Here is a 22,210-nt window from a genome sequence, read left to right on the forward strand (position 1 = left end):
TCTTAAGCTTACAGTGAATTGAAGCCCTAAGGTCTTTCTCCCAGGACCAAGCCTGCCCATCTTATACTAGTGCTGTGGGCTTTTCAAAGCAAAGAGCAGAACTTTAGATTTTTTTCTTATTTAATTTGATTTATTTCATTTAAACCATCTTTCTCTCCTGAATTCTATTATCAAGGTATTAGCTGTCCCCTATTAGCTGTGTCATCAGAAAGTACTGCCACATTAAAATTATTGAACCAGACAGGACCAAGGATAGCGTCCCACTCACCTAGGAATTGGCACTGATGGAAAAATAAAGGTTTTTGAGAATTCTGTTTGAGAACAACCCACCTGACTATATAGTGATCTAATCTCCTTTCTATCATGTCTACATAGATATCATAAGAGAATTTGTCAAATACTTTATGAGAGCCAGATGCACCAGACTACAGCTGGCCTCGATCCAGGATAATAGATTGGCATTGACACCTAAGGAAAGACATGACGTTGGTTTGGTTTGGCTCAGTCTTAGTAACTGTTCTACTAGCTTCCTTTCCCAAGGACCTGTCCACTGGGTTAAAGATTGGTTCCTTAGAATCTACTCGTTTCAGAGCAAAAGAGACCTGAGAGATGACTCAAGATCAGATTCCCAATTTTGCTGATGAGAAACCAATGCTCAGAGTGTGTAACTGGCATTCCTGCTGTCACAGAGTTAACTAAAGCAAGGACAAACTATGGCTCCAAGTTCAAGGCTCTTTCTTAACAACATCAGGTAATAATATCTTTCTCTAAGCATGTTCACACACGTGTGCACATGGGTGTGCACACACACATACACACACACACTTATAGATCTTACTTCTGGTCTGTTAACTGTCCGCCAAGAAAAACTGGCAATATCACTTGGGGACCCTGTGACTGACCACTTTCTCCTGCTTCACAGAATAGAAGGTAAGGCCTAGGGCCCCTCAACGGAACCTGTTCTCTAATAGGGGAGCTCTGGGCATCTCCCAATCTGGGTTAATCTTGGGAATCCTCAGTCTACCAGGAGACCACTCTTTGAACCTCATTTGAGCCTGTGTGCACCTAGGCATGGGGCTTGCCTCTTGAGTGGGCATGTAAGCTGGGCTATCTCTTATAAGTAGGAAGTGGAGTGGGACTTCCCCAGAGAACACTGGGCCACTTGCCTAATGCTTTGTGGGTCAGTGTAGGTGTCCTGCACATGGTGAGAGGAGCAGAGCCCTGGACACACTGCCTAAGGGCCTGACATTGCAAGAATGTGACCCTTCTGTGTAGAGGCTGCTTGCTTTGGAGATTGTGCTGCTGGGAGGGCGGATTACTTAGCTCATTTTGAGAGAACTGGTGCAAAAGGGGTGTCGCTGCAGCAGAAGAGGGCCCAGATGGGGAGATCCCTGGCACCCTGGACAGCTCCCAAAGGCACAGCCCCTTCACCACCCTTCCCACCCCCCTTGGAGGCCCTGGGTACCTGTTGATTCTTTAGGTCAAGGGAGAGCTCGTAATCGGAGGCAGCAGGGGTGTGGGAGCAGAGCCCTGTTGCCAGGGCAGGCTGCTGCCGGCCAGGGGAGGCCCCACGGTGCGGGCCAGCCCTCGGGGAGGCACCCCCTGCCCCTGGCCGCTCCTCCTCCTCCTGCAGCTCCTGGGCTTGAGCCTTCGGGGCATGGGCACTGGGTCTGCCGGCTGCCACGGCTGCTGCTGCCACCACGGAGTCCTCCATGCCCCCACTGGCCTGGGCGCAGGAGCCGTCACTGTGAACAAAAGGCAACGGTGCTCGGTTGGGGAAGAGGGGGACAGGGTGCATGTGGGTACAGGGGTGGGGGAGAAACCGGGCAGTCTGGCAGCGATGGGCCTTTCTAGTGGTGGGGGCTGCTGAAGGTGTCTCCTGCAGTCCCCTCTAGGGAAGGGCTATCTTGGCAGGGAATAGCCCCAGCAAGAAGGAGGACCTATACTTGGTATCCCACACAGAGGGAAGAAGCAGCTATGGCCAGAGCTCATGAACCTCTGCTTGGAAGAAGAGGAGCAGAGAGGTTAAGAGTAGACTGCCTGGGTTAAAATGTGGGCTCTGCCTCTTACTAGCTGTGGGACTCTGAGCAGATTATTTAACCTCACTGTACCTATTTCCCCATCTATAAAATAGGCATAATAATAGTGTCTACCTCATAGGGATGTTGGAAGGCTTAAGTTAGCTAAAATTCTTAAAACAGTGCTTGGTTCATGGTAATTGCTGTGTATAAGTGTTAACTATCATAATTATCAGTGGGCTGACTCTCTGGCCATTGGCTTAGGTAGCTGGAGGAAGATGACCCACACTGATTCAGCTCCATCTTTTGTCCAAACGTGTCTGGGGGATGCTTATTTGCCCGGTTGGGGCATAAAGGGCCCCCAAAGCAGGTGGATGCCAGCTTTTGTGGGCTGTGTCTATGAAGAGGACGGTTCTTGCTTTGCTGGGTTTGGGAAGCATCTGTTCTTCCCTCACTCTTCCTCTTCTTCCCTGAAGCAAGCTGACCTGTAGTTGCTACCTATCCTCCCACTATAAGAAGACACCTGCTAGCTGGACCACCACACTCCAGCCTGCCCTGGAGCATTAGTGCACTTAGGTTGCTCCCTTCCCCAGTCAGCCTCCAAATTCTGCACTTTCCTCAAGGCTCAGTGTTAAGCCACTTCCTCCATGGAGCCTTCCCAGGTGACTCCAGCTTTTGCTGCTCTATCTGCTAGAATACTAGGACCTGCACTTAGAGAGTCACTGTCTATTTCACAGAGGAGGAGAAGCATTGTGGGCTCAAATCCAATCTCTGCCACTGTGTGGCTTTGTTCAAGTTGCTTTTTCTCTGAGCCCTGGTTTTCTCATCTGTGTAATGGAGGTTCTAGTACCTACCTTACTGGGTTATGATTGGGGTGTGGGTCAAGGAGTCAGTATATGTAAGGCATTTAGCACAGTGCCTGGCAGAGTAAGTGCTCGATAAACATTAACTCCTGTTTCTCTCATCAGTCCCCTCCCAGAGGCCAGAGCCTGTATTCCATCTGATTCCCTTCCCCCCACTTAGTGCTGGGCAAAGGATGAGTGCTCAATAAATATTTGCTGATGACAGAATTGAAGAGAACCCAAGGGCCAGAGGATGGCCTCTGCAGTGGACAGTGACAGAAGGTCAGAACTGGAAGGGACCCTGAGGTCATCTAGTTCAGTCTTCCAATCTCCTTTTTCACAAATGAGCAGGGGTGCAGGGAGGTGGGGTGGCCCTAGTTAGAGAGCTAGGCAACCTTAGGACTTGCTTATTTCTTCCAAGGCTTTGCCTCCATGTAAGATGCCCCAAATCACACCAGAGAGGAGACCTTTTGCTATTGCTTTCACCCAACTTTGGAGCCCCTGGTGCTAGAATAACCAAGGGCAGGGTGAAGAGCCCTCTCTTCACTAAACCTCCATCTGTCCTCCCAGCATCCCCCCGATAAAGGAGAGCTCATTGGATTGCCTTGGAACCAGGAGCCTCAGACTCCCTAAGGCACCACTCCTTGCTATGGCATATTCCTTTGCTCTGTCATTTCTTGTGTGGCCACCAATGAAGCTACATAGTTGGGTGAACTCTAGATATCAGATGTGTGTGTTTTTTAAACTAGTATCACCAGGAGGTTCTTTCACAACTCTTACTTGAACTCCTCTTGCTTAAAGCTCCTCTTGTCCACTCTCCCTTCAGGGCACATGGAAACAGCCCCTTCCCTCTGTGAGCACAACCAGCCTCTGGAAGACAACATCTAGTCCCACCTGCAACTGTTTTTGGTACTGATGCCCAAGGCCTCCCCAACCCAAAATGTTTCAGGACTCTTTAGAGAGCCGGTGGCTACTCAGGGCTGCAGACACCGTTTAAAGTAGCCTTTAGTTTTCCCTGATTGCTGGAGTGTGCTTGGCAAGAGGTTCTGGGGAGTGGATGCCACTCAATAGCAGGCTCAACCAACAACAATAGAGGTTGGTAGATAAATATACCAGCTTCCTCCTCCCTCAGGCAAAACAACTCTAAGGCACATTCCATGCCACCTCCCCAAAGTGCCCAATGTGATGGAGCCCCAGTTGGCCAAAGCAGTGACCTGATCATTAATGAACCTGTGTTGGCTTCCTTCTTTTCTGTGTCTCAGTCCCAATTCCCCTATTGACACTTCTTAGAGTTACCTTGTGCCAAATAAACTACTTATATTAAAACAAAACAAAATTTTAAAATAACCTTCTTTGTGGGCCACCCTTCTGGATATAGACAAAGGCTCCAAGGACTTCTCACCTGAACTCATTCACAGGCCTAGGAGTTAGGCTACCCCACTGCCATTTCCACTCACAGACACACGACCCTCCCACACACACCTCCCCCCACACACACACTCATGCACACGCAATGCTTCTAAATAGCTGTGAGGCTTTGAGTAATTCATGTCCTCCTCCTGGGTCAGTTTCCTCACCAGTCACCTGAGGGGAGCTTACTCATCTCTCAGGACCCTGCTGACTCAGACATTCTGGGAGCTCGGGTTGCAGTGCTGAGACCAATCCAACAAGGCCCACCGACCCCAAGGATCCAGGCTTTCTGGCTGGTGCAACCAACTCCACCTTTCCCACCTATGTACACAGGGACCTAAGAGACTGTGGCCCTCCTCCCAGAGTGTAGAAAGGGGACCCTGTCCTTGCCTTCCTTCCTTAGACTTCTCCGTGCGTGTGGTAGAAGGTGACTATGGAAACCCAGGACTGCTGTCATTAATATGGCAAAGTTTAAAGTTATATAATGGAGGGCAAAGAACATACGTTTTGGTTTCAGGACTCTTTAGAACCAAGGTCTGCTATCTACTATGTGACCTTGAGCAAGTTATCTAACTTCCTCATCTACAAATGGGCATCCTAATAACTCTTTTACAAGGTTGCTGTGAGAAATAGACGTAGCTTGCAAAGCACCTAGTACAGTGCCTGGCACACTGCGTCCCTGATAAGTGGTGATGGCAGAGGTGGTTGTATTTTGAGCTGGGACCCTACAGCATGGAGTCTCAAAGGAATCCCAGGAAATAACGTGGAGAGTTCCTAAGTGGAAAGGGTTCTCAACATTTAGTCTTCCTGTCAACCTTCATGAAACAGAAACAATTGGAGTTTTTTCATCACACCTTCTGGCCTTTCCCAGTTCTCCAGACTAACTCCCAGGGTGTTTAGGGAGAAGACTGAAGATGGACTGGCTTCCTCCCACCCCTGTTCTCCATCCACAGAAGCAACCACACAGTGAAGGGCCTTGCTCTGGGATGTCACCAAGTCACAGGATACATGGCCTCTGAGGAATCTGTGTGTATTCACCACCTACAGGCAGTCCCTTTAACTGTCACCACCACAGTGCGGCATCCCCTGGGTGGGCATTTATCCAGTGCCTGTTGTGTGGACTTGTGCTTTGGTCACTTTGTCGGGGAGCAGTGGAAGCCTTTGTGTTCAGCACCTCTATTCATTTATTTTTTATTTATTTATTTATTTATTTACTTACTTACTTACTTATTTATTTATTATTTATTTTTGTTAATCCTCACCTGAGGATATTTTTTCCATTGATTTTTTAGAGAGAGTGGAAGGGACGGGAAGAGACAGAGAGAGAAACATCGATGTGAGAGAGACACATTGATTCGTTGCCTCCCACACGGGCTCCGACCAGGGCCGGGGATTGAGCCTGCAACCGAGGTACGTGCCCTTGACTGGAACTGAACCCAAGACCCTTCAGTCTGAGGGCCGACGCTCTAACCACTGAGCAAAACCGGCTAAGGCTCCTATTTAAAGGCTGAGAATCAACAAGATGTTACCAGCCTCCGTTTCCCGCTCTGCACTCCATCTCTAAAGATGGTCCGAGGAAAGAGGTTTGAATCTTCATCTTACATTGTCATAGCTGGAAGGACCATTGTCCTTAATCCATAGTCGCTTATGGAATTGGAAGCCCATTGTTCCAGTACCTGGGACATCATTACTCCCAAGACATAATCTATGTGTCACTTAAGCTTCCAGAGTTCGCTGGGCTGACCTCACATCATGAAACTGCCGTCCCTAGTGGGTCAGATTCCAGGCAGCCTGGCACTTGGACAGGAATCATGTGGAATTCACTCTGTGACCTGCATAGCTTCTTGTAAGCCCCTCCCTTGAGCTCCTGGAGAGGGATCCTGGTGATCTTAGCTGTACTGGGCTCATATCCAGCTGCAGAAACAGATCTCTTGAATGGCAGTCCACTAGCCTGGAGAAATTAAAAGTCACTGCTGACATATGGGAGATGCTAGTCACAAGAATCTTCCCCTGGTTGGGGCATCCATTTGAGAAGGTAATAAGTAGAATGTGGGTGGCACCAAAGTGAGAGGTTCTTAGAAGGCTTTGGTTGTGCCCAGATGGTATTAGGCTGATACATATACAGGGCCCAGGCCATCCATGGAGGTTATTCTACATATGAGAACACAGGATTAGAGTATGGGAAATGAAAGTCTTTGAGAAATTGAGGGAACAAGAGTCACTCAGAAGGATAATACATGTGCCCAAGAGCAGAATGACCTGTATGTTGAAGCTGAACATCACATTGGGGAAGGGTCACTAATGTGGAGAGCCAGCTTGTGCTCAGAAGGGTGCTGGGTCCCTGCTGAGCATGCCTCGTCCTGGCGCATGTGCGACTCTCTTGGGGTTCCAGTGACCACCCCAGCCTACCTACCATCTCTGCTACCAGAGTTGACTTTCTAAAATGCAGCTGCTATAATGCCTGTGAGCATTTCTGAGTTCTAGCACCTTTGATAAGAACTCTGGGCTCTCTTCCCAGAAAAGTGCGCATTATATCATACACACCAAATTTTATCTCTGTCTTCAGAGGCCTTACAGACCCCGTGGATCCAGGCTAAAAACACTATTCTGAAGAGATGATCACGGATTATCTTCCATATGCTGAGGACAGTGCCAAGGGCTGTAGGCAGCTCTGCTAGTACAGACAAAATATTTGGGTACCACACACCACAGAGCTTTCCGACACTGGTCACCGTGACCTCAACACAGGGAATCCTCGTTCACAAGTAAGAAAGCTTGAGTGGAGTGAGGTCCCTGGCTCTGCAACTTACTAACTGGGCGAGCTTGAGCAAGATACCTTACTTTCTCATCTCAGTTTTCTCACTTGCAACATGGGGATGTGAAGATCTCTTTTCCAAGAGAGTGATGGAGGTAAAATGACTTCCTAGGTTGGCATGATGGCCACCACAGGAAATTTAGCCTTTCTGTAAGAGGAAAGAGCGAGAAGGGGGGCACCTGGCAGGACCCCAGCATCTGCGCTTACTCAGCCCCTGACAAGAAGCTGAGTCCCTGTGAGGAGCTGGAGGGGACAGGAGCAGCTGAAGAGCTATGTGAGGGTGAGGAGAGGGTGTGGGCCCTGCTTGGAGAGACCTCAGGGGCCGAGGCACCCAGGCTCACACTTCCATAGCAGAGGCTGGCATGGGTGGTGGCCCTCGGCACTATGGTGGAGAAAGGATGAGGGGGAGCCTGGAGGGCCAGCCACTGAGGCTTGTCGGTATTGATGGGGGTGGGGGCGGGGGAGGGCTGCTTTCCCATGGGCACAGTGGCTAGAACAGTAATTACTAGAGACTTGCTAGGAGTGTTTTGAAGGCTGCAGGCCTCCTCAGACTGGAAGATCCTCCCACACTAGATTATCCCAGACTCGGCCAGCCTTTCTTAAAGCTCTTCTGGGACAAAGAAACGAGGCATTTTCCAGACAAAAGCTAATAACATGCCTCACATCTCAAGATTTTTCAGCCTTTACTAAAACACTTCTTTCTCTCCCTTGTCTGAATCAATAAAGTTATCGTAGGTGGTCAGAATAGTCACTGAATGATGGAAGCCAAGTACCCTTTGAGGTCCCAGGTGGTACTGGGGAGGGTTGAGGTGAACAGAGGGCCAATGTTAAAAACAAATTCACTCTGTGCCCATTCGAAGCACAGGCTGGAAAATGCTGCTTGAGGTGGTGGTAAGAGCACTGAGAGTCAGGGTCTAATCTCCCCTCCGCCCGCAGCGTTCGGTATAACTTCAGGTACATGGCTTCTCTCTGTACCTGTTTCCTCATCGTAAAATTGACAGTTCGAGCAAGACGCTGTGACATCTGGAAGGAAGGAGGGCCCAGCTTCCTCCCTCTCCCCTTCCTTCTGCACCAGCCCAGGGCCCACGCTGCACCATCCCTGCTTATGCCCACCAGTCAGCCCTCAACACCCAAGAACACAGCACAAGCCTCCCTTTGCCTCCCTATGTCATTTAATCCATGCCAGCACCTCCTCTGTGACCTCCATTATCCGAGCTGGAAGCCAGGTCTCAGAATAGAATGCCCTGGAGGAGGGCAGCTGTGGCTTTCTGGGCTCCTCTTGCAGACCCTGCCCTGATTTCATTGGTTTTGACAGAAGCAGCTCCCTCCCACCTCCCAAGGGCCCTGAGAGAATAAGTTATTCTCTCTCCTGTCTGCTCTAAGGAGACTCCCGCCTTTGGTCTCACAGCTGTTCCAAAAGGTGCTGGCCAGTTTGGTTTGTCTGTAGGGCTTTCTGTCGAAGGGATCACAGCACTTCTCTGAGCTCGTGCCCTCCCCACACCCAGGCCCACAATACCAAGGGTGCCACTCAAGGGGCAGTTCATGCAGCCTGTCCCCAGAGGGCCTCTGTGGAAAGCACCCCTGCTTAGCTCACCCACGGTGCAATCTTAGCCGCTGGGCATGTCAGAACATGGCACGCCCCAGAGAGGCCTCATCTAGAAACTTCCTCAGGACAGCTCCCTCACAGGCCCCAATCTGGTCACACTGACTAATGCCATTTTACTGCCCCTGGACTCCTAATATTTTTGAGTATTTTATTTTCTCACAAATAAGCATGGATCTGGTAGCAAAATCAAGCTCTAAAGACATCCTCCCTCTTCTCTGCCCCCTCCACACACGTAGCACACAGCTTCACACATGCGGGCCGACGGAACTCAGTGTGCACCTGAATATACCTGCATTTTCTCACTTTTATGCCTGCTTGTGCTACCGCCCCTAAGATAAGACAGTTCCTCCTCCTGTTCTCATCTCACTAGCCTTAAGATGAAGCTCAGAACGGCTCCCCTTCACACGGCTCTAAAGCCATCTCACAGCACCTACTATTTACAGCCTCGTGAACTCGGGTTTCTTATTTTTTTTTTTTTTTATGGACAATTCTATGATGCACAGATGAATAATATGCGTGAGGTATAAAGAAAAATGCACACTTGCACCCAGCTAGAGAAACAGCACATCAGAAGCCTTTAATACCCATGTGCTCCTCCTCCCTCCTCAGAGGAGTCGCTGTCCTGCATTTGTGTTCATCATTTCCCAGGTTTTCCTTGGGGGCAGATTCCCTCCTGTCTTTATGTAAGCGGTGGTGGCTGCTGGCTGGAGCACACGTGTGCATAGTGAGCTGGGCAGGGAGGCTCAGGAACACTCCAGGTCTTGCAAACTCTAAAGGGGTGAGGAAGCCCCTTTGGCACGCAGTACTGTGTGTGCCCATTACTTCAGCAAGGCAGACTTTCAGGAAAGAAAATGGACTTGTCCCTTAAGGACCCACACCCTGCTGGCCCTCTGGGGCCTGGATGGGCAATGATCTTCAAATGGACCATCGTGACTGTTTGGAGTCACAGAGGTGATGCTGAGAGAGGTGTACTGAAGAGCAGCATCAGCTGGTCACCATCTGGGAGCTGGGTCCAGGGTGTGATTGCTTCTTGGGTCCCTGAGAGGAGGAAGCATATGAGGCCATGGACAGTGTCAGCCAACTCCTGATTGGGGCCAGCACTGTGGCAGCGACAAGTGTGGGCTCGGGGCCAGGCTGCCTAGGTCTGAATGCTGGCTCTGCCGTTCACCTGCTGTGACGCCTTGGGCACGTTGCTCAACCTCCTTGCGCCTTACTTTCCTCTCTATGAAAGACATATATGGTGATATATGTCTAACGCTCAGCGAGCCCTATATAAGTAGTAACTATCTTTTTCCTTTTTAGGATTTCCAACATGCTATTTTGCTAAATAAGAAAAATTGTTAAAAGCACTCTTCTGTTTCCCTATAACATTATAAAAGAATATGAAAAGTAAGAAGGATGTGATTTCAGAATAAAGAAATAGTCCCTTAACTTGAACTTTCATCTTTTATGTTCTTGGTGTCTTGTGCTAGAGTTCTCTAAATGGAAGTATTGGACTTTTCTGTATGGTGTAATTACTGAAGCTCTGAGTTAGAGATGATGCCAAGAGAAGCTTACCAGAAGGCAGCAAGGGCTGGGAGGCAGCAGAGTGTAATGAATATGAGATTAAGAGCCAGACAGACCGACCGTGGTTAAAATCTGGCCACCCCCTATCTGTGTGGCACTGAGTAGTTCCCTAACTTCTCTGAGCCTATTTCCTCATGGGTGAAGTTAAGACACCTACCTCATGATTTTGCTGGGGGATTAGCAAAATAATGTCCATAAAGCCTCTGGCACCCATTTGGTGCTCAGCAAATGTAGGTTTCCTACCTTAATCTGAGCCTGTTGTGCTTCCCCTCTTTCTGGTTCATGAGCAATTGCTCCCTGAGAACAAAGCCCTCTTCTTGCCCTTCTTGGATCTCTCAGAGAGCCCTCTGATGGCGACCTACACAAACCATGTGTACATACAGCCCAACCCAGAGGGCATGAGACCTAAAGTGTCATCATTTCACCCTCCTCCTGGTCCAACCCAGATCAGTCCTACCTCGCCCCAGCAGAGTAGATGTTTCTTTTGTCCTGAGCCATTTCCAGGGAAAGATAGCCTTCCAGCTCCTCATGGGCTCAGTTTCACCACACACCAGGGGAAATGTATCTGATGGCCCACAGGTGCTTATGGCGGACAGGTATGTGCTTGCCAAAACAGGAGTCTTGTGACACAAGAGATGGAAATGGCAAATTACCTGTAGTGTAGGATATTGCTCTGGACATCCATCAAGTTACTATGGAGCAACATTCCTACCTGTTTCCCTACAATCACCTTCCTTATCTTCACCTTTCCTACTAGAAGTCCTTCCTAACGTCTAGCTTCAATATTCCTTGCTGCAGTAGGAACCATTCACAAGCTTACAGTATCAGAATGGCCCTACCACATCCCACATGTCTGTGGGTTTCACAGGCCATCTCCAGAAGTGTTTAGGGGGAAGGGACAATGCAGCACACACTGGCTATCAGAAGAAGCCTCAGAAATCCCAGCTTGGGGAGCCCTCCACAGGCAGGGCGGAGTCAGTGCCAGGCCATAAACCTTTCCTTGAGGTGGTTAAATGGTCTCCTTTCTCTTAGGGTAACAGACAGTTAGACTGACAAGATTGTCCTGATAAAAATGTGAACAGCCTGGTGCTGGGTTAAATCATTTCCTCTCCTGCCCTGATGTCTCGAAAACCTCCTTTTCCAGCCTGTGGCCCTGCTTGATTGGCATTCATCTGGGCCTTTAGCTTCTTTGATCTCTTCCCCAAATTGGTCCCTCAGTTCTCAGAGTCAGTCCCTGTCCCTCTTTCTCTGTCTCTCTCTATCTCTTACTCTTGGATATTGGGCTCTTTCCAGCCAAAACTCTGTATTTCATGGGCTAGGTTTGAATAGAAATATCTGAAAGGCTGTCTCCTCCTCCATGCCCATTGCCCACCACCCAAAGGAGGGACGGACCGTCTCTGTGAAGGACATGGCTCAATGACCCTGAACAACACGCAAGGTAGTGTGTCCCCTGCTGCATGCTATACCAAGGGCTCTGCCACTACGACCCCACCCCCTGAAGTAGTAGCCCATTCTCTTTAAACTGAGTTTCTAGACCCCTTCTCCTGGGACTCCTGGATCTTAACTGATTTTCCCCTGTCTGCTCTTAAAAAGAGTGCTGCCTATATGCCAGACACCTTGCCTTGCGTCACCTCATTTAACTCTCCCAACCACTCTAAGAGGTAAGTGGTATTGTGATCCCCATTTTACAGATAAAGTAAATTGAGGGTTAGAATGCTTAAGTAATTTAACCAAGGTCACAGAATTTGTAAGTGACTGAGCCAAGACTAGAACTTGGATTTGAATTGCTCTGTCTATGCTCTCAACTGCTCGGCATTCCAGTGCTTCCTTGAAGTCTTTCTGAATTGGTCTTTTAGCCCAGGGTTTCTTTACCACCTCCTCGCCTCTCTTCCTTTCCAACCTAGAAGGCAATCCGTGGAAATCACCTGGTGCTCAGCCCTCTGCCCTTGGGAAGAAAGGGGACTCTTATATTTGAAGTTATTTATTGATCAGTAGTTAAGAGTATCCTGTTTTCCAGGATCATTTCTCATTATGAATTAGTAAATCCATACTAATATGATAAGTCAGTCTCTTATGAATTTGTTTCTGGTGAGTCAGTTTCCCTGGAATCAGAGGGCCTAGGGTAGCCTAACTGATCTCCAAAGCTGCAGAACTTCAGCCTAGACTTAGAACATGGTGACAACACCAAGCTCCCACCAGTCTGTGTGGGTGGTGGCACCTGGTGTGTGACCAAGGCAGCACACTCAAAGAGTGACAAAGAGGACACAAGGCCTTAACGTCACTGCTCCTGTGGCCCACTCTTCGTACAGGCTCTCACCTTAACCTCTGCCAACTTCCACCCTCGGACCCTGAACAAGTGGCTCCTCTTCTCCAAGTGTTTCCTCAGCTCTAAAAGGGACACAGTCATTCTTGCCCTCGTGACCTTTAACAGGCTTGCGGTGAGGCTCAAGTAATGAGCAAAAGGGTGAGAGGGAGCTCTGCCATCTGGAAAATGCCCACACACTTGAACTGTTAAGGTCGTGGCTGACTCTCCACTTCAGCCTCCTTCTTTCCCCATCGTTTCTGTCCTGGGAGTGAGCGGAACTGCATCAGGGTCAAGGACCAGCGCTGAAGCCTCCAGCATGGGGGGGGGGGGGCATGCTCTCCCTGTGGCATTCTGGGGGCACAGCAGCACCCAAATGTGTAGAGAATGGGGAAGATGAAGGGAGCTGTTGTGTAAGGGTTGTCGGTGATGAGTGAGGTGAGGATTTTCTCCTTTTAAAAACTTCTTTTTGTGTTTTAACAATACGTAAAACAGAAAAAGAAAAAAACATGCCCTGGCCTACCCAACACTTTTTGTTCTCACCTATGCTCGTACTGGTTCTAACACTGCCTTTCCCATCTGCCTCTCGGGTCTACTGTCTGTAGCATGTCACTTGCTCCTTGTCTTGCTGGTGGATGCTCCTGGTCCCTCCTTGTGTATGTCTCATCCTTGGCCCAGCCACAGTGCCTTCTTACAGAATCGCTGCCTTACAGGGGGGCCTTGGGCATTAGACACTCCCCCTTATGTCATAGCGAAGGACACCGAGGCATAGGGAAGGCAAGTGCCTTGTCTGAGTGAGGTGCTGGGAAGCACCAGCTTTATCAGGAAGCCTGGCTTCTCCCTTGTTGTGCATTTCACCAGCTGCAAGACCTTGGGCAAGGCACCTTCCTTTGGTCCTCAGTCTCCTCTCTGTTCAATAAAGGGCCACTGCATGCCTTGGCTCATTTCCAGCCATGACATCCCCAGGTTCTAAATGAACAGACGCTTTCTCTTTGCTCCCGCTGGCACCTGTCCTTGCTGGAGACAACACATGCCAGTCTTCCCTCAGACATAGCTGTCTTTCCCGTTTTGCTTTTTAATTGTCACAAAAGAAATCTCGGAAAAGCTCCTTTCTTAAGCCATTACAAGGCTTTTTAAAGGCAGGAAAGTCTTTAAGGATACCTGGTCTGATTAAACCACTCTTGCTATAGATCAAGACTATTTCCTCTTTTTTGATTTTATAAAACAAATTTAGAACACCTTTTGTCATACATCAGAAACACTTATTGGAATTATAAATTATTTTCATGGTCATAGTATTGATTAAAAGATAAATGAAGCCCGGCTGGTGTGGCTTAGTGGTTGAGTATCGACCCATGAACCTGAAGGTCATGGTTCGATTCCCGGTCAGGGCGCATGCCCATGTTGTGTGCTCAATCCTTGGTAGGGTGCATGCAGGAGGCAGCCAACCAATGATTCTCTCTCATCATTGATATTTCCATCTCTCTTCCTCTCCCTTCTTTTCTCTCCCTTCCTCTCTCTGAAATCAATAAAAACATTAAAAAAAAGATAAACGAATAAGTAAAGATGCCCTTTCAGAGGAGAAAAACAAAACAAAACAGAACAAAAAAACCCACAGGAGATAGTGAGGTTAGAAATACCTCTAGGCCTGCAAAGAGAGTTGACTCTTTCTGGGAATGAAAAAATAATAATATCCAAAAGGCTCAAACAAAAACTTTCATTTAATGAAAAAAGAATTTGTTTCCCAGAAAATTGTTCAAAACTCTGCATTAATGAAGGCTGACTGAACAGAGCTAGCCAGACATTCCTTGTGGTATATTTTATTTTGTAGTTCTGGAAGTATTATCTTTAGTTATGTTTATTTCTTTAAATAATAAAGTCTAGAGCTTTTTAAAATGTCATCTGGGTCATTTTGCTCTCCAGCTTGGTTGCCCTGATGTGTTTACCTAATTTGCCTGAAGTCTGAAAATAGCCTCATGCACAGGGTGGAGGGGCAGGAAACAAAGGCCTGGCCTTCTCAGTCTCTGAACAAGCTAAGTTTTCTGAAAGAATCTGACCCTAAGCAGCTCACTTCCTGTGGTTAGGGAGGTGGGAGCCAGCTGTTCACTCCTCCTGCCTCACCTTTCACTTTGTGTGCTTTAAAAAGCCTCCCTTTTGTTACCTGACTCGAGTGTAGAAGCTACAACAGATGCTTGGTTGAAATCCTCGCTCTGCCATTTGCCAAACATAAGGGCCTTGGATCAGTCATTCATTATCTCTGATCCTCAGTTTCTTTGTTTCTAACATGGGAATAATAATAATAACGTTTTATAAGCTTTTAGTGAGAATTAAAAAATACTTGTGTAGCCCATAGCAAGTGCTCAATAAATGACAGCTGGTATTCTCTTTCCCTCTTTCATGGATGGGGGAAACAAAATACAAATAGTGAATGAAGAGGAATTCTCTGATCACCTCTAAATGCCACTGAAAGGAAGTTGTCTGTCCTAACTAGCAGCTTTTTGAAGGTGGGCCCTTTGCTCGCCCCCATAGTTTCCTAAGTACCCTTGGGTGACAACCTAGGCCTCATGAAGAGACCAGTCATAGAGGATGGTGCACGGGCTGGTAGGGAAAATACACAAGGAAATTGGCCTGGAAAAATACTTAACTCCAAACCCAAGTTTCCCAGCTAAGAAAAGTCCTCTGAACAGAAGGTCAAACATCATGACAAGACAAAGCTTTCCTAACACTTTCTGCAAGGTATCCAGTGTTTTGACATCTATTTTATTTTTGTGCCTACTGAGTCTGGCAGGGAAGACACAGGTGGGGCACAGAGAAGTAAAGTGACAAGCCATACAGTTCACTGGGAGGCAGATTTCACTAGCTCTTGGGTCAAATTCTTCTGCCATCTTGTTGTGGTCGCCCTTAGGTAAGGAGCCCATCCAAGGAGGATTCTGATGTAACTACATGAGATCCTCGGGAGACTGGTGAGCAATTCTGCTCAAAAGCCCAAATAAGAAGGGACAGCCCCTCCCCTATCTCTACTGTGTCTCATACCACACAGCGTCTTCAGTCCCTGGAATCCCACGTGGGCCAAGCAGGTGGGATGCTCTACCCCAGGGCATGGGAATTTTTACAGCCCTGGGTCAGGTCACATGATCCCAACACTTGCAAAGGCCTCTGGGAACTTACCACTGGACTCTGAAGCTTACCAGGCAACCTCCCCTTGGCCTCACTCACCCCCCACCCCCACCCAGGGGCCTGTGAGGGAGGCTGGGGCTTTTCTGTGTCTCTTTAGGGACTGAGAGGACACAGTTCTGCAGCCAGAGAACGACTCCTCCCCCTTCCACCGGTGAGTGGGGCAGGTTTCCCAGCAGCCTCTGAGCCTCAGATGTGACAAATGGAGTAGACACTGACACCAAAACTCCCAAGCCCAGCGGTCTGAAGACTAAACTATATTGACTGAGAATTTAATTGCTCCATAATGGCTGAGTAAACACTGGCTAGTCCATTGATCATGCCTCAGGCCGCTGGGAAGAGGTGGAAGTCTGCCTGATGCGCAGGACGGTGCTAACACAGGGCTCTCCCTGACAGCCAGTCTTGGAAGGGTGCCCCTTCCTGAGGACCCTGCAGCCTCTGCCACACACATTCTGCAGGCTGGTTAGCAGCTGACAGACAAGAGGGGTGGAGGCGCCAGGAGGTTCTGGTTAGGGCCGGAGGCTCTCTCAGTGCATGCAGTGGGAAATGCAGGCCACAAAATCCTTTTTTTTTTTTTTTTTTTTAAATGGGGGGGAAATGTTAAACCCAGTGCACAGAAAAATAAAACCCCAGAAGGTTGCACACTAATATATTAAGAGTGGTTAATTCTGCTTGACTGGATTCAATTTTTATTTTCTTTATATTGCTGTATTTTCCAACAACTAGCAAGTGTAACTTATAATCAGAGAAAATAAATGTTATTTCAGGTTAAATGAAATGTCTCAAAGAATTTCTCCTATGCTATTAAATAAAAAAAGTCCTAGCAGCAGCTCCGTGGAAAGAGGTTGCCTTTTGGAGTTAGACCTGGGCTCACCTTTCAGCTCCAGGCTGATTCTCAGTAGCCCCTCTATCCATACACAGAACTTCTCTCCATCCCAGATTCCTTATTTGTAAATGGGAGTAGCAGCTATCTCACAGAATTAAGTGAGATAAAATATTGAGAGTGCCTAGTGCAACATCCCTGGTATGTTCAATAAATATTGTGTTCAATAAATATCAGCATCTCTTCCATGCTGGAGCAGGGCAGGGTGCCTGAGGAAGAAGGACCAAACACTGGGGGTGAGTGAGTTCAGGCTGCTGGGGCCCAGAGTGCCCCTCCCCCTCCCCCCACAACCCTCCTTCTCAGGGCTGGGGGTGTTCTGTTTCCTCCCTAGCACCTCCTATTTCTGACCTCCCCTTCCCCCCAGCTTCCTGTCATTACCCTAATAAAAGCCAATCTTCCTCATCTTGCCCCACTGCCACCCACGGAGACAAATGGGCTAGATGCTGGGAGGCAGCTGGCCAGCTCCAGGGACATTGTTCTGAATGTCACTGAGAGCCTGAGAGGGAGGGGAGCCCTGGGATAGAAAGTAGGGCTGCAATTACTAGCCTATTCAATTCCCCAGAATAAAGTCCTGCCATCAGCCAGCAGTGGAGGGAGGTAGGAAGGGGGATGAAAGACCTGGCACGACTTGTCCCCTGGCTGGCTCTGGGCCCACTCTCCCAGTTCTCACCTGAGGGCCTATTGCCCTGGAAAGCATAGCTGTTTGCTTAGGGGTGTGTGAACCTAAGCACAATGGAGCTCATGAAAACTCTACGCCACCCCATAACTGTTCCATCGTATGCCAGTCCCCGGTGCCTACCACTCAGCCTCCCCTCTCACACACACACAGCTTCCAGACTTGATTAACTTTAGGTCTTCCCACTTCTGAGGGCATCACTTCCTGGCAAGCTCCAGATCCCAAGATAGCTTTCTCCTGACCCCAGCCCCCTAAAGGCTGCTCTACAAGTGGCTGGGCACCCCCATGCTAGCGCACACTAACAGGGCTGGAGCTTCCCGCTCTTTGGGAGGGGGTGAGGATCTTTCCTGGTCCCTGGAGCTCTCCCCAGGTCTGAGGGTTTGCCTCAGGCCACAGCAGCAGCTCCTCCCCACCCCTCTGATCTGGGGGCTGCGGGTGATCAGCTGTCACTGCAGCCCCCAGGGTCTGAGCCCAGGGGCTCAAGGAAAAGGATTCTTACTTAGTCCCACAGCTTAGGGTGGAGGCAAGGAGGGAACAGACCCTTCAAACTTGTGCTGACTTTGGTTACTACTGGCTTCAGGGTACAGAGGAAGAAGGTGAGGGGGCCTCTGTGGCCAGCTCTGAGATCACACAAGAAAGGCCCCAATGACCCTGAGATCTGATGATTGGTTTGGATTCCTTAAATTGGTGACTCTTGTAGAGATCAACTGGCTTATTCCTAGAAATGCTCAGAGGAGGCTGATTTGGCTGGAGGCTTGCTGAGCTGGTAGGAAACCAGACTGACCAGTGAGGAGGAGCCTGGCTTGTCTTGGAGGCCTCTGTGACCCACCTACTCTGAGCTGGCCCTCAGCCTAGTCTCTGACCTCTACTTTCTCCTAGAGAAACTCATGGGGAGGTTTGAGCTCCACTGAAGGTGGGAACCTGGCTAAAGGGAAGGGATTAAGGTCTGTGAAGGAGTCATGGATAGGTTTGAGAGCAAGGATGTTGGGAGTCTGATGGGAGAATATTTATCTCAGGATGGAATCCCCCCAAGAACCCAGGAATAGACAGACTGACTAACACATCCACTGTCAGAAAACATCTAGATAGCCTCTTCCTAGAGAAGCTGAGAAACTGTCATCAGACAGACAGACAGACAGATGGACAGACATTAACACACTCTAGGAAACTACAAACCAGACAGGACAACTTCGAATAACTGGGAACAGACACAGACAACAGCGGGACCAATGTGGGTGCAAGTCTTCCTGCCGCACTTAGAGGGGAGGACTGCAGTAGCAGCACTTACAGCCCCTCCATGAACCAATGGTCAAGAAAACCATCCACCTTCCACCCTCCCTCCTTAGAGCACCTCTGCCCCCACCTCAGTTGCCCTTCAAGGGGAAACTGAGACAATAGGTTTCCTACCATCACACCCCGAATCTTGGAAAATAACCCTATTCCCTTGGAGCCCAGGCCCCATGAGGGGCAGCACCCCTTCCTGCCCCCAAATATACCAGCCTCTCTCCCACCCCTTCCCACCAGGAGACAGACTGCAGGCGGGGGAGGGGGGTATCCAGCCAGGCAGAGGAGTGTTAGCACGTGAAACAGTGGGAGGGGTGCGTGTGAGAGAGAGGAAGGACCAAGGAAAGCCCAAGGGAAGATCTTTGTTGCTGGGGCCCCCAGGGCTGACTCTGTGAGGGTATGATGCTCGCCATCCTCACCAATGCCTGGTGCTCGGGTAGCAGCAATTAAGTGCCCACTGAATTGAGCTGGATTGATGGGGTAGGAGGCAGACTGGACAGCTTCCCTTGCATCTCCTCCCCTGCCGGGGAAGACATTTTTAGGAGGAAGACCCAGCCACCTGTCTGAACAGGGACAGCTCGTGGGAGGAGCCAGGGTCCCCTGCCTCTTTCCTCCCAGACCACCCTTGCGCCACTCTACTCTCTGTCCTCTCTCCTTTCTCCCCCACTTTCTCATTCTCACATTTCTCTCCTTCCTTGCAGCTTCCAGGTGAGCCATTTTCCATTTGGAGGCGTAACGACGCCCCACTAGATGGGGAGCTCCTCAAGGATCCTAGTGGCCTTACTTGTCCTGTGTCCCAGCACAGAACTTGGCACAGAGACCACCCCCGGCGTGACACAGAGCCTGGTCCTTCCCTTTGCCTTCTATCCTCCAACGTGGTCGGCTGCAGAGAACAACCATGCCTCCCACCACCCTGGATTGAAGGACCTGGAGGTGTCATTGTGGCCCGACTGCCATAGTTCCCTCCTCAGAGTCCTGCCTCGTGCCCAACCACCTCTGACTTCCCTGTATGGGAAATGAGTATAATGCCCTTCAGGGGGTCGTTTCTGTCCTTAAGCTCGATAGCTGTCATCTCTGATAGCCACCATGTCTGATTATTATCTAGTTATTTTTCAAAGAAGAAAGGGAAAGATCGCGGAATTGTTAAATCTTAAACTTGGAAGTGGCGAGCAGGGAGTCAACTGCCCTAAGTGTGCATCTGGGCCCCGTTGCTTACTGGCTGTGTGACTGTGGGCAAGTCCCTTGAGTGCTCTGAACTCACTCACCTCTCACATAAGACAGGGATTATAAAACCTGCCTGGTCTTATTTTCCTAAGCAGGTGAGAGGCTCAGTGAAGTTACATGTAAATGTTATTTTCTAAACAGACCAACCCCTTCGTTATACAGATGAGGAAACTGAGGCTGAGGGAGTTAAGTAACTTGTCCAAATTCATTCTGACAACAGGAGACTGTAGATGGGGCAAATTTTTGTCCAGAATCGAAGGACAGTGACTCCAGAGGAAGTAAAGAACAAGAGAAATGTGCAGAACTGTGAGACAGAAAAATTGGTGGAAAAAAGTAAACAAACTGTAATAAGGGACAGAGACTGACAGCACACACAGATCAAGATGAAAGTGAGCGGAAACTGATGTGGGCGGGGAGGAGGGGACTGGAGGAGCAGAAGGGCAGCCAGATAGACGAATGTGGGAGGGGAAAGACAAAAGTGTGATGGAGAGAGCACAGGGGAAGGAGGCAGGAAGAGAGAGGGCGGGTGGATAGCCGGAAACAGATGAAGGAGAAGGCCTGGCACAGGGACACCAAACCTGGCTTTTCAATACTCCCCTTCCTCCCGGGGTGTCAGCTAACTCAACGAAGGTTGAAAAATCCCTGCAATTAAAGTCAGTCATCCTCGCTCCTTTACGGAAGGAGAAAGATTAGGAAGAAAAATGTAAATATTTGATATAAGAGGGAAGATGGGCATTCTCATTGGTTGAGCAACTACTGAGTGCCGGACACCTACTGTGTTCTGTATATATAGTCACAGTAATTTCCTCTGACGTTTAAAAATGTACTTTATATAAGCCATTTAGAGGGTAGGAGTATAGGACTGGGATTTGAACAAAGGGGCATAATGACCTCAAAAGTTGGGAATGGCTCATCTGGGGTCCTGAGAAAGCAAAGAGAGATGGAAGTATGAGGAAGGATGTAAAAACCAACAAGCAAAAGCACAACACTCAAGAGTAAGAGGCCAAAGGGTGCAGTGGTGTGTGCTTTGCTCCGAGGGGAAGGATGGTGGGGTGGGCGGGGAGGACCATCCACCAATTACTTCACCTTTGGGAGGCCAGGTCGGCGCAGGAGGGCTTCTGCTCGGCATCGGCAGCTGGGCAGCAGAACTGGTGCAGCACGGTCTCATTCCTGAGGGAAGAAAGAGGGAGAAGGTCAGAGGCCTCCTTCCTGAGGCAGAGAGAGGGAGAAGGTCAGAGGCCTCCTTCGTGAGGCAGAGAGAGGGAGAAGGTCAGAGGCCTCCTTCCTGAGGCAGAGAGAGGGAGAAGGTCACAGCCCGGCGGAGACAGGCTGGGCTCAGCTCGGCTCTCTGACACCAAGGCCTTTCTGTCCTGAAACCTTGCCCCTGTGTCACGGAAGTCACCAGCACAGCTCCAGGAAAGGAAGTGCAGCATGGATTCTATCATCAAGGCCTCTTCAATCACCCATTAGGCCCAATTCAAACACTACCCCCTGTATGCAGCCCTCCTGACTTCCTTTCAACAGAACTCTTCCTACTTCTGCACCCCCAAGCCCTCAGTAGGCTCCTCTACTTGTATGAGCCATTAATTCCCTCTGTCTTTTATCATTACCATAGTTCTCTCTAACCCTGTTCCCCACTAAGGCCTGGCAGGGCAGAACTAGGTCTATCCACCTGCGATGCACAGAATTGCACACAGCAAACATTTTAAAGCTGATCATATGCAAAGGTACAAAGCATTCACACAGAGACTTTAGTGTTGCTAGCTGAAAATCCAAAGAATGGGGCTTCATGGATTTGTTTGACCCAGATGAAAAAGCCAATCCAGGAAGCAGAGACCTGGATTCCAGTGCCAGCTAGCCAGCTGGGTGATACGTAGTTTACCTCTTCTGGGTCTCAATTTATTCACTGGTGAAACGAGGGAGTTGAGCTGGAGAAGTGGTTCTCAACACTAGCTGCTTATTAGAATCACCAGATTTAAAAATCAACCCCTGCCTACCCCCAAGGACTGCTTCATGTTGTCTGGCCTGGCTCGGGGGCACCAGGATTTTTTATAAGCTCCAGGTGACTCTCAAGGTAGCCAGAATTGAAAGCAATTAGGCCAGATAATTTCCAAGGTCCCTTCCACCTCTAAAATGCTGTGATTCTAATATCCACTTTCAGCCAACTTGGGATCTAATATTGAAATTACTTTTTCATAACTAATGCTGTCCATTGCCTTCTCTCTTAGCAAGTAGCCACTGAACTGGGCATTGTGGAGTCAGAGAATGTCAGATCTGGGAGGGCTCCCAAAGATCAACTGAAAGGGGTTTTTAAACTTCTTTAGCTGCAAAATACTTTGCCCAAACCCAATCTTTACTGGAAGCTGCTGAATTTGGCTATCCTCATGGAAGAAAATTACATTTGAAGCCT

At 49.1% G+C, this 22,210-nt stretch overlaps 1 protein-coding gene across 2 annotated transcripts in view; it reads right to left on the reverse strand.

Annotated features, from left to right (window-relative positions):
* IQSEC3 (IQ motif and Sec7 domain ArfGEF 3) overlaps positions 1 to 22,210 on the reverse strand; it is a 102,052-nt gene that overhangs the window by 49,387 nt on the left and 30,455 nt on the right. For both annotated transcript variants that reach the window (XM_087813859.1, XM_087813858.1), the window contains exons 2-3: positions 20,887 to 20,970; positions 1,466 to 1,745 (exon numbers count right to left, since the gene is read on the reverse strand). In XM_087813859.1, coding sequence (XP_087669985.1) covers positions 1,466 to 1,745; positions 20,887 to 20,970 — 364 coding nt within the window. The remainder of the gene's footprint in view (positions 1 to 1,465; positions 1,746 to 20,886; positions 20,971 to 22,210) is intronic.

Source organism: Miniopterus natalensis, chromosome 2 (genome assembly GCF_054644295.1).
Source record: "Miniopterus natalensis isolate mMinNat1 chromosome 2, mMinNat1.hap1, whole genome shotgun sequence".
Taxonomy (NCBI): Eukaryota; Metazoa; Chordata; class Mammalia; order Chiroptera; family Miniopteridae; genus Miniopterus; species Miniopterus natalensis.